Source organism: Mastigoproctus giganteus, chromosome 3 (assembly GCF_048544385.1).
Source record: "Mastigoproctus giganteus isolate SK-2022 chromosome 3, ASM4854438v1, whole genome shotgun sequence".
In the NCBI taxonomy this organism is placed as follows: domain Eukaryota; kingdom Metazoa; phylum Arthropoda; class Arachnida; order Uropygi; family Thelyphonidae; genus Mastigoproctus; species Mastigoproctus giganteus.
Window position 1 is genome coordinate 135,061,695 of NC_143577.1, and position 13,081 is coordinate 135,074,775.

The window sequence follows — 13,081 nt, forward strand, 5'->3', positions numbered from 1 at the left end:
CGCACAAATTTTGATGCACACGCGCAAACAAACTGTGGTCCGGTACATGTCTGTCTGGGAAGCGTTCTCCATAAATTCGTCGAGCTGCTCGTCCATTTCCCTCTGCTAATCGATAAACTAGGTGCATGTCTGCCAGCTCACAGTTCTTATATCGATGCATGCTCTTCGTGCGGCGACTTCTGCTTGAATGAGTAAACCAGAAATTTTTCCTCTCGCGAACTGATGAACAGCGCCGTCTATCGACTTATGGTGACGTTCCCGGTTATGGATTCCTACGCGATTCACATTCCTTTAGATGTTACCTACCTCCCCTAAACGTTTGTACCAATATTTTTGAGACACCCTGTGTAAGCCAGTGGCCAGGCTACAACTTGAGTACTGCATACGGGTGTGGGAGCCCTATTTTAGGAAGGATGTCAAGCTGCTGGAACGAGTTGATGGGACAGTTGCAACTTTATATAACATTCATCCATTAGGAATCCATCTGATTAATAATCTCCCGACGAGGGCTGGCCACCATCTTGATCTTGTGCTGTCATCAAGCAATTGTGAACTTGATTCTATAACAAAAATAGCTTTTCAATCTGATCACATGCCAATTTTAATTAACTTATATTTTCCAATTCCAAAGTACAACGTCTTGACTTAAGTCCACACAAAATAACGAGCTCAAAATTATTCAACATTACTAAATGTCTAGAAGAAGCCACTGTAATTCCTAGGAATGCACTTGAGCAATGTGATAATCAACTTGCCTTACATCTTTTAACTCGCTGGCTCGTCACAATTTCTAATTATGCAGCCTCAAAAAAATAAGGATCTCTGAACGTACGAGAGGATGGTGGACTCCTGAGAAGAGCAACAGTTTTAAGCTTAAACAGCAACTCTAGAAATGGAAAATAACAGAACTAGCTCCAGACCGAATTGCGTACTTGAAAGGACGAGCAAGCTTCAACCGCCTCATATGTCAAGCCATGAAACATCAAGTTGAAATCACACTTCGTAAGGGCGGTCCATCATACTCACAGAAATACTGTGCACTCCCTCCACAGTTTGATCCTGAAGTGCGGATGGACTTTATTTATTCAGTATTAATTTTCCTTCCAAATCAATATTATCTGCAAAACGAGTTCAGCAAAACCACCATGAGCCCAGTGATGTTCCCATGTCTGATGATGATGTTCCCAGAGATGCACTTGAAACCACCGAATAAACAAGACAAGGCCTTTTATCTGCGATTAATAAGTTGCCTGCAACTGGTACAGCGGGAATTGACAAAGTACCACAATTTATCATTAAACGTTTGATACCCACCTAGCAATTTTTAATATCATATTGAAAAGAGAATTTTTCCCTCCAATATGGAATTTGCATTCTGTTAGGCCACCCCCAAAAGTTTCCCAGCCAACTGATGCCAATCACTTTACACACATTCCTCGTTTCTCGTGTCTATTGAAATTACTTGAAAAAACAGTACTGAAAACACTTAACACGTACATTTTTCCCTCACAGGCCTCAGCAAATTCATTATTCTTTGCAAAACAGATCAACAGTTAGTAACCTGATTATGACTACCAATGCCATCCTTGGGTCGTTTGAGAAAAAAGAAGAAATGGCAATCACATATCTTGATCTACAAGCTGCTTTCGATAGTGTTCACATCTCAGCCTTTCTCAAACTCCTTCGACATTACTATTACATCTCAGGCCAAATATTGAAGTTTCTGGCTTCTCGTCTTCAGAATAGAACCATCCAAATGTCCATAGGGAAACAAAGGTATACTAGACAAATATAAGCAGGCGTTCCACAAGGAGGAGTCCTGTCTGGAATTCTTTTCACAGCTATCACTACCCTCTAAGACACAATATAACAGATATGATATCATATGCAGATGATTTAAAGATCTCAACAAAAATAAATTAGACCGATGAAGCAAAAATAAAAACACCACGGTAACCATCAACAAGACCTTATCAGAAGAACAGCAGTACCTCACGAAATTTAACCTGCAAGTGAACCCTGAGAAATCTGCCATCATGGTATTCTCACATAAACCCACACCAACCATAATTCAGCCTGCAATTGAAGGAGTTCTGATCCTCCGTGTCGAAAAGCAGAGATCTGGGTGTGATCTTCGACAGAAAATTACGATTCCATCATCATATAGAAGAACTCTGTGTTAAGTTCAACAGGAAACGGTGGGTTGCCATGCAGCACTTGTTACACATTAAAAACAGCAACCTGATAAAAAATGTATATCATGATGGTGATTTTCGGAGGTGTACTGTATGGAGTATATTTGTGGCGCTCGGCTGCAGACAACACAATTAAACCATTAAAAGATGCAGAATACTGGCTCCTGAAATGGAAGTGTCATCTCCCACCACTGCAGAGCACAACACCGAAGCCCAAAGCGCTGAATTTAACTAGGTTTTCAGCATTCATGCACTCATCTTCACTGTAAAAAATGATTGCAGGGTGGGTCTCAGCGCCCAACGTTTGGGACACCGTGTGCTGGCGGATTCCCCAACCAGCTTTCCGCTCCACTCCCAAGCTTCTTGCTCTTCCTTCGAGGCTACATTTTAAAGATCGGTTCCTCCATTATCAGAAGATACAGCTGGTTAACTCCCTGGATGCGGACTTGTTTAAAATCATAGATGATAAAAAGTATAGACGGCACATCCTAGATCTGCACATGGTCTCCACAACTACCAACTGATCTCAGATCGTTCAGTCTGGGCATGAAATTCACATAAAACCGGACCGAAGGAAAATATCTTTTGTTATCACAGTTTGTATTATTTTCGTTATTTAGCATTAATTTTCCTTTCAAACCAATATTATCTGCAATAAGAACGTTTTTTTTTTTTATATACATAATCTGCCTATAATTTAATCTTTATAATCCCCGCGAGATTATCTCTGTCGCTTGTTAACTCCTGTCATGGTGCCGTGAAGGGTCGTGGTACCTGCGTGTACCGGTGTACTTTACAATAAAGATCTTATTTATATTTATTTATTTACTCATGTATCTAAATTGTATTCGCCTAGTTTCAATAAAGATTTTCTCTCTGAGTACAGAGAAAGGGAACGAGATTGCTGAGGAGAGCAAAAAACAAGTTGAAAAAGTGCTCTTACCAAGAAAGGCTCAAGTCTGCAAATTGCAGCTCTCTGAGAAAAGGCACCTGCGAAGTGATCTGATCGATGTGTATAAGGCCTTGAATGGTTTGAGTAAGCTCAATGCTGATGGAATTCTTCCTCCTGCTGAGACCACAAATTCAAATTGAGGAAAGATAGTTGAAGAACAGGCGTGCCGAAATTTGACTTCATCTAGCATGTTGTTGATTGCTGGAACGAACTTTCAACTGTCGTCGTGGAAGTTGACAACTTAAATGAATTCAAGGTTTAACTGGACACATTTGGAGTTAACTGATGAGTGCAATCAGAAGTTTTTTTGTTTTTTTTTTATGTTAAAAACGTTTTTACTTTCGTTATACCATAAATTTTGTAACGAAAAACCGTCATGCGAGAAGCGTTACGGAGTGACGTCATCTTCAGCTTCTGGCGGAAGCCAAAAGTGAATTATTGTAACTTGTACTGTTGGAATCATACTTGTATGATGGCAACAATAATTTATCTTCTACTGTACCAAATTTAATGAAATTTTGCAAGGAGCTTCATTTTAGCACTATACTAAAGGAATAACTTTTAAACCTCTGAAAATTGCAGTAGTTTTTTTCCAGGACAGAGAAAAATATGAATATGTGATCGAGGCAATTTTCTCACGCAATAAAAGGGATAATATGGACGTATAGCACATCGTCGGAAAGATAAGGAATTTAGAAGCCGAAATGATAAGATTTTAAGATACTAAAATACTTTCGGAAACCGGGAAATGCGTTAATTCGAAAACCCATCTGGTTTCAAGTTACCTGGTGTTTTCACATTATATGTAATTTTTTTCTTTACAATTAAACTCTGAGGCTGGAAAGGACTTCTGCACATTTATGAAAACATTCTTCAACTTGGACATGTCATCAGATGGTGTAATATAGATGGTTTACTTAGTCGTGAACTGAAATCTTTTAAAATTTAAACAATATAAATCCTACTTTAGTAATCACAGACTAATACTTTCAGTAACCGCATATATATGTAATTATTATTAATAAAGTAAAAACATTGTTACATTATTTTCAATGAATTTTATTAATATCAGAAATTTAAAACGTTTCTAACGCCTGCAGATGACTCAAATGTAAAATTATGTACCTGGTACAGTTTTATTTTATTTTATTTTTTTTTATTATTATTATTACTGATTGGACATAGCGTGCTTTCTGGCATCATATGCCTCTACTAATGCTAATGCTATATATCCTAAACCTAGTGAATAATATGAATACACTTACCTATAGGTGAATAAAGACATTACTGACAGGAAAACCACTACAGCTGAAAGTACGGCACTGGCAATAGCATATTGAGGGACTTCTAGAACATTTAATGAATTTTAGAAATGAAAATTAACTTGAGAAATACTGTTAGCTAAATTCAACTAATAGATATAAGGAGAGTAAAAAAAAAAAAAAAGAACATTAACAAATATAACATTTCCAATTCAGAGTGAAAATTTCGGCTCTCATCCAAAAGAGTTCTGTGTTTCCGCAACGGAAAGAAATTCTGCAGTTCTTTTAATATTAACCACTTTAGCATCCACACGAAATGCTGCAGTGATATTCTTCCGATTTAGTTTATGTCAGTCGGGCCAATCGTTATTACAAGTACTAACATGTTTGTCTTATCGCTGTCATCAAAACTTCCACAGGATACGTACAAGCGTTGGACAAAACAAAGAAAGCATTTCATAAAAGCCAGCCTGTTTGGCATTGGTGGCCCAGTGCAATACTGACTGATTGTATATGGTCAGTACCACACTGATACTGTATTTCGACAGAATTCTCAAGACACAGGAACTATCCTACAAACAAGTAGCACCCTGTCCAGGGGCAAAGCCAGAAATTCACGTGTGTCTTCCACTGATGATGTAAAACAGCTGTCGTAGGCGCAGCTCTAGAAATTATCACAAATATTCTACAGAATTGATATTAGGTGGTTAATTTGCTACAGCAGATGGGTAATGGAAGTGAAAAGTACACAAGTGAAAATGGAAATGAAAAGTACACAAGGTGCCAGAACTAAGAGAAGTTTAAGGGATAGTAGGATGTGGAAGTGAAGTAGTGGTTAAACAGGTGAAAGAATTAGAAAAACCTAGCGCAAAAATGAACTGGGACTGAGGGAAAAAAATGAATATATAAGTAAATAAACAAATAAATAACAATATCTTCAGATATGGGAGGGCATTTTTAAAAAGAGGTCGAATTAAGGGATGGCAAATATGCAAAATATGAATATAGTAGATGAAAATATGATACATAGCCAGGAAATTCATCAGGGGACTACTCCTGACCATGTAACCGGCACTGCGTTTCCAAACATGTCTGTAGTATTAGTAAAAGGAGGGCAAATATTCGGCTTTTTATCGTAATACTAGTAGACAAGGTAGTCCCTACGCAGTGTAAAAAATGTAAAATGTAAATTAAAATAAATACACATTTACAAAAGTGCAATGTGTAATATGTTCTTCAGTACTTCACATACAATACGAATATATGTGAAGTACTGAAGGGGTGATAGGTAACGAAAAAAGTATAGACAACCAAATGGTATAGGGAATGGTAAATTCTAGGAGAGGAGAATGGGAGAAAAGAAGGTGAAAATACCGAAAGGATTGAGGATAGGCGGAGCGTTCGTATCACCGTCGTATTACCCAAGGGATTTTTCTTTATACTGTCAGTTTTTTAAAGACAGTTTTTTCTTTCTACTGTAATTTTCTATTTTTTTCCTGTTCGTAAAACTATTACATACATTTCACATACATTTGTATTATATACCACATTACACTTTTGTAAATTCGTATTTATTTTAATTTGCGTTTTTTACACTGGTATGGACTACCTTCTCTACTAGTATTCGGTAAAAGGCCGCATATTTGTCCCCGTTTTTCTAATACTACAGACACAAGTTCGGAAACGCAGTGCCTGATACATGGTCAGGAGTAGTTCTCTGATGAATTTCCTGGCTATGTATCATATTTTCATCTATTACAGTATATTCAGATTTTGCATATTTGCCAGCCCCTGATTCGAGCTCTTGCTAAACGTGCCCTCCCATATTTGAATATAGTGTTATTAATTTGTTTATTTACTTATATATTCCCTTTTTTTCCTTATTCCCAGTTCATTTTTGCACTAGGTTTTTCTAATTCGTTCACCTATTTAACCACTACTTCACTGCCACTTTTTACTATCCCTTAAACTTCTCTTAGTTTTGGCACCTTGTGTAGTTTTCATTTCAATTTTCACAAACACTTTATTTATTCTACAAACCACATATTATATATATATATATATAAAATTACCTGTAAATTTTTGTATATATATATATATATATATATATATATATATATATATACAAAAATTAAACACTGTACACAAGGTTAACCTCAACATATTGAGGTAATCAAATGATACTTTGAGGTTTTCAAAATAAACGAAGCAAGTAATCTCCTTAAATTTTAAAAATTAATATAAATATCGAATATTAAAGATTATATACAAAGAAAATAATTAAGGATAATAACCCCCATCCAACCAAAAAAAAAAACCCTAGGCCACTACCATTTAACCGACAAAATTTTACACAAGCATTTTAGCACAGAAGCAGACACAAATCTTATAAACAGCTTAGGTTAAATGTGACATCCACTAAGTCCTGTAATCATCAGTAGCAAAGTCAGTCAATAAATCACCAATAACAAAGTCACAGTCAGTTATCAGCCAGCCGAAAAACTTCAAGAGCACAGGAATTTCATCATAAAATTGAGTTGTGGCTGTAGGACACTTGTAGACTTGCTAAAAAACACAGCGCACGTCCAAAACTGTAGACCTTGTTCAGAAAACGGACGTCATTGTAGGGAAGGTGAAGAGTCTTGAGCTGAATTTGAAACATTCGCATGTGCAGTCATTGCAGAAAGAATTGCAAACCTTTTATTAAAGGCTGCCTTAGCAAAACCTGAAGGGCGCAGTACCTGGCGGCATTTGATACAAAATTAAATTCCAATCCCGATGAAAACATGTGAACATGTGTTTTTGTAAAGGGCGGCTCCTAGAATATCTGTTCAACTCTGCCTCGTATCTCTGTGAAGAACGGTATCACTACAAATGGGACAGATGTGCGTGAAGTAGGTTTGTGTGTATTATGTGTATGTTCTGTTGTTCTGTTCTGTCCTCTTGGCTACCCAGAAGCATCAGTCACCTGGACAGATGATTCTGAATACTCATCCACACCACAGGAAGGTGGGCCAGTCCCAGTAAAACACGTACCGTCTCAAAAGAGACTCAGACTCACCTGATGTTGTCGAAAGGAGGACAAGGTTCCTCTGGGGGCCCAATCCGGAGGAAGAGAGAAAAAAAATCACGTGGTGTTGTTAAAAAGGGAGAGAGAGAGAGAGAGAGAGAAGAGAGAGAGAGAGAGAGAGAGAGAGAGAGAGAGAGAGAGAGAGAGAGAACTACACTAGTGGAAGAGCGGGGGGGAGTAATGAGGGAAAAAATTACGCTACTGCAGAGCGCGAAGAGAAAATCAGAAAAAAATATAATAAATTAAAAATAAAATTTGAAAAAAAAACATAAAAGTAATTAATAAAATAAAAACAAATATATTTAATTAAAAGTTTTAGATTACTAAAATAAAATTTTTAAGCTGCTGTCTGGGGATCCCTATTCGTAGTCTGCGTTATTCTGTAGGAGGCTTTCCTGCACGCGAATACTTGCGTCGAGAAGTTCTGAAAGGCAGCCAGATTCTGTGGTGTGTGTAACAGCATGTCGAGTTGATTTTCAGTAAAGTGAAAGTGAAAGTGTGTTTAGGGTCCAACGGCACCAGTGGTTTCCCCCTATCTCCGCGTAGTTTACATTTTGGGTGAACCACTTGAGTGTGTGGGAATTGTATGTGGGAATTGTATTTGTGTGGTGTCGTGTACCGTTGTTCATCTGGTCATTTAGCCGCTGGACCCCAGCTGAGGCCAAACGTTGCCCCACTTTCGCACCGTGGAGGCAGACCAGGAACTCACTTGACTTAAGTTACTCTGGCAGGTCCTGCCGCTTAATTTCCTGAGATTTCGGCGACTAGGACCTAAAAAAAATAATAATAATAAAAAAATAAATTAATTAAAAAAATAAAAAAATAAATAAATAAATAAAATAAAAATAAAAAATAAAAAAATAAAAAAATAATAAAAAATAAAAATTGAAGATATATATATATATATATATATATATATATATATATATATATATATATATATATATATATATATATGCAATTGTAATTTATTTTTGAATGTTTGCATACAGCGCATAGCTGTATGCATTCAAACGGCAGGAGCAGGGCAATGCATGTGATAGACCGAGACTGGGCGAAAATTATTTTTGATTTGATTAATTTAGGATGTAAGGCGTTTGCGTCGTGTATAGGTAGAGTGGGGAAGGAGAGGCAGAAGGCTGGGTGGTAACGGTAGAAGTATGGGGGTGACAGAGTAGATGTCCCCAGGTGGTCAGTGAGGCATGTCCATGCCTCACCAGAAGGAAAGGGAGGGTCGGTGCAGAGAGGGGGGACAGGGTGTCTCCCCCTTCTCGCCTGGGTTTGGGTTTAAAGTAATCGAGTCAGGTGATCGATTTTGTTCGCCAATATGGCTTGGTCGCAGCGAACTGCACGATCCAGGTGGGTGTGTTCCTTTGACAAGTCCAGGGTTGTGGTCATTCTAATGGTTGTAAGCCGTGTCCTTTATTCTTAGGAGAATCGGTTTCCTTGTAGGGTTCACGATGCGGCAGTCATGACACCGTCGTTATCAGTTCTCAGCTTGAATTAGTTTTATTGCTGTTGGTCACGGTTTGGTTGTTGTACGATGAGGGTACGTCTCCTCTTGTAGAGGTCTTCTGCGAATTTGGAGAATGCAATGTATTGCTCTTTACTGTATAGTAGGTGCTTTTCCCTGTCTCTGGGCAAGAAGGTGATCTTGGAGATGAGCTGGCAGCGAAGGTCATCGTAGAGCCAACAATCGTACATGAGATGCTGCCAGCTCTCAGACACTACACAGTAGCAGGCAGGGTCCTCTGTGATGCCCAGGGCTGTGAGTTTTGCCTTGAATGCTCCGTGTCCGGTAAGTAGAAAGGTTGTATAGAGGCCCGGTGAGAAACACATTTTTTCATTCATTTATTAATTACACACAATATAGTCTCAACATTATGTACATAAAAGTATAAACATTATTTATATACAAGATATATTTACATATAATTATATGCTCTGACAAACATTAAACTCTCGTGTGTGTGTGTGCAAGTGTGTTCTTATTCAGGGTAGCTCCCAGGCATAAGCCCAAATCTACCTTGAGAACTTGGGAATATATAGTCTTTACAAAGCAGTCCTTAAAAAGTATGTTAAATTACCTGAGTCTGATTTTACTGTAGCGCAATTCGCACTTGAAATCCCGCACCCACTGGAGGTAGTGCAATACCAGTGAGTGCCAGCAATCCCGCTCCCCGGGTTGCCCATACCAGGGAGCCAGCAGGAAAAAAAAAAATAATAATAATAAAAATATATATATATATATAATAAAACAACAATAATATTCAATAGTCTGGATGGCACAACTATAAACTTCAAAAATGACAGTTCAACTGAATATTTAGCTGCTGTTTCACATGCACTGGAACCTCCAAAACCAATAACGGTACTATCCAGCAATCTCCAACTGTACGCCATGGATAATAGAACCTTTAGACCACCAGACCCGACGCAATGAATCTGATCCAGCACGGCAGAATCCAGAATGGAGTATTCATGATCGCAGCACAAAAGACAACCAGCCAGAGCACCAGACCCAACACCATGAATCAGGTCCAGCACCCCAGCCGCCAGCCAGATGTAGAAACAAATAGTGAAACTCCATGAAGACAATTAAGACACTAGGTTTGCCTCTGAAGAAAGGCTCTGAGAACAGTTCTTCTTGCAAAAACAGCATAGTGGCATAGTGGCATAGTGTTTTGTGGAAGGCGCCACCGGTGGTTTCCCACATCTGCGCCATGGTACTTTGTGAAGAATTTACAGAATCTCTGTAAAAGCCAGAAAAAGTGTGGTGTCTGGTTTGTGACAGAGTTGTGCTGTGTTCTGTTGTTCTGTCTCTGGCTGCTTAGCCGCAAGGCCCCTAAGGGAACCCCACGTTGCCCGCCACCACCACTGGGAGGTGAGCCAGGCTGCCCATTATACTCTGGCTGGCCTCCGCCAGGGTTGCCTGAGCTTCCTGACGGAGCCAAAAAAAAAAATAAATAAATAAAAAAAAAAAAAAATAAAAATAAAAAAAATAAATAAATAAAAATAATAATAATAATAAATAAATAGATAAAATAAAAATAAAATAAAATAAATAAAAATAAAAAGTAATATAAATAAATAAATAAATAAAAAGAAATAAAAATAAAAATAATAATAAAATAAAAAAAATTAAATAAAAAAAATAAATAAAAAATAAATTAATTAAAAAATTAAATAAAATAAAGTAACAGATAAAAAAAAAAAAAAAAAAGGGAAGAGAGAGAGAGAGAGAGAGAGAGAGAGAGAGAGAGAGAGAGAGAGAGAGAGAGGAGCATAGAAAAAGAGAGGATTTGAGGGAGAATGAATTTGGGTGGGTTGACAGGGGAGAATAAATCCACCCTAATTTAGGCGAAGTATAGGAAAGAGTGTGGGTTTAAAAGTCACAGGGGACAGGTGCCCCTGTGTAATTGTCAATGGCATAGTGCCTGTAGATCCCGCACTGAGGTCAGTGCCAGCAATCCCGCACCTAGATCGGTGCCAGCAGTATATCCTACCCATTTCGGGTTTGCGATGACTTTTAAATCCCGCACTCCGAGGAGTGCCAGCATCCCGCACCTTGGATGGTGCCTGCAGTGGATCCTACCCTATTAGGGTTTGCATAATTATGTCTGCGTTTTTCCGGGGGAATGGAGAGTTATCCCACGCCGGTCCGGTTTAGTTGTTGGGCTCTGAGTTCTGCAATCTTAGCTCGCCTAAGTGTAAATGTTTCTTGTGCGTAGGTGGTTAATGCCTTATAGGTATCTTCCTCGAGTAGCAGAGTGAATTCTTGATTGCGAGGGTTTCTCTGTATTGTGGTGAGGAATGTAAGCCTAATGTTGTCTTAAATTCCTCAGCTGAAAACTCCTGAAATAAATTAAAACAGTCACGATTTGCAATAAGCAAATGCACTGTATCAAATGATAAGTCAGGAATATGCGCCATCAAAATCCGCCTTTGGTCTTCATACTCCCGACATAAAAAAATTACATGCATCCAAGTCTCCTGCTCGCCACATGTACAGAAAGGATCTGTCTCCAACCCTCTCTCATATAATTTGGACCTAAGTGAGCCGTGTCCTGTTAACAAATAAGAAGTGTACATCGAAGGCGTATACCAAGATGCCACGGTTTTTGCCAATGCATAGTTCACCTGGGGAATATATTTCCTCGTCACAGCTCCAACATCACCACTTTCCCATCTGGTCTGCCATAAATCCATTAATTTGTTCCATATTCGTTGTTTTTCTTCTTTAATATTATTCTCCAAATCAATTGTAATATCCAAAAACGTTATTGATGTACCCTTTTTCAATTTGTACAAAAAACCTCTGTAGACAATAAATAAATCCAATGGCATGGTACCAGCAATTAACTGTAGGGCATTTGTAGACGCTGTTCTAGGTACTTTCAATAAAGTTAATAACATAGAGCGCTGAAGCGATAAAAGTTTCAATCGAATCCTAGTTTTAGTTACCACAGAAAACCAAACAACAGCCGTATATGCCACTATCTGGAGAAAAATAGTCTTATAATACAATGACAACACCCTATTATTCAATCCCCAGTCCTTACGAGAAATCGTAGCAATGGAGCCTGTAAAGTGTCTTACTTTTACATTTAGGTGTGAAACATGTGGGAAAAAGGAAAGTTTGTCATCTATGATTAATCCCAAATACTTAGTTTTAGCAACATAAGGAATTTGAACTCCACCTAAAAGAACTCTTGGAGGTCTGCCGTAATCAAATTGTTTCTTTAAAACCATAAAGCAGGTCTTACTTGCAGAGATCTTCAATTTGTTCAAATTAGCCCACTCCATTAAATCATCTAAAACTGACTGTATTTTTCTTTCCAATATAAGTCTGGAGCGCCCAGAAACTCCAATCACACGGTCATCAGCATAAGCTATCTTAGCAAACTCTGTACTATCCTTAACAAGCCACTGATCTAAAACTGCATTCCAAAAGAGAGGTCCCAAAACCGAACCTTGAGGACAGCCTCTCGAGACACTGGCACTATATGACAGATGACGTGCACGCACAGTAATAAATCTGTCCTGAAAGTATGACCTTATAGTGTTAAATATGTAACTATTACACTCTGCAAGCACTAGAGATCGAAGGGCACTTTCCCACCATACCGAATCAAATGCTCCTTCGAAGTCTATAAAGACCATAAGAACATATTTCTCAGAAGAATCCTTAATGTACTTTAAAAGAGACGTTATGGCGTCCTCTGTAGAGTGCCCCTTCTTAAATCCATGCTGATCAACAGAACACAGCGGGGCCTTCGGATGCAATTTCTCCACGTTGGGGAGAAATTTCCTAGTGATCTCTCCCTTGGAAGAGTTGTCCCATCTAGACTTCCATATTTGCGTGAGGTGGACAGTGAGTCTTTTCTTTTCGGTCGCTCGGTTAGCAGTGGGATCTGCATTGAAGCCCATGAAGGTGCAGGCGTTCCCTTTAGAAATTTCATAGAGGATTCCAATTCTGGCCACTTCCAGGTCGAGTGGAAGGGGTCCAGCAAGCACCTGCAGCGCATGTGTGCTTGCTGTGCTGCAGGCCCGTGTGATGGGTAATAGCATGGCTCTGTGGATGGAGTCGAGTAACAACCTG

General features: G+C 38.5%; 1 protein-coding gene across 3 annotated transcripts in view; it reads right to left on the reverse strand.

Moving 5' to 3' along the window:
• The window catches only part of LOC150088279 (atrial natriuretic peptide receptor 1), a 1,689,763-nt gene that overhangs the window by 1,408,631 nt on the left and 268,051 nt on the right, over positions 1-13,081 (reverse strand). For all 3 annotated transcript variants that reach the window (XM_090369441.1, XM_090369442.1, XM_090369440.1), the window contains exon 7: positions 4,413-4,494. In XM_090369441.1, coding sequence (XP_090225567.1) covers positions 4,413-4,494 — 82 coding nt within the window. The remainder of the gene's footprint in view (positions 1-4,412; positions 4,495-13,081) is intronic.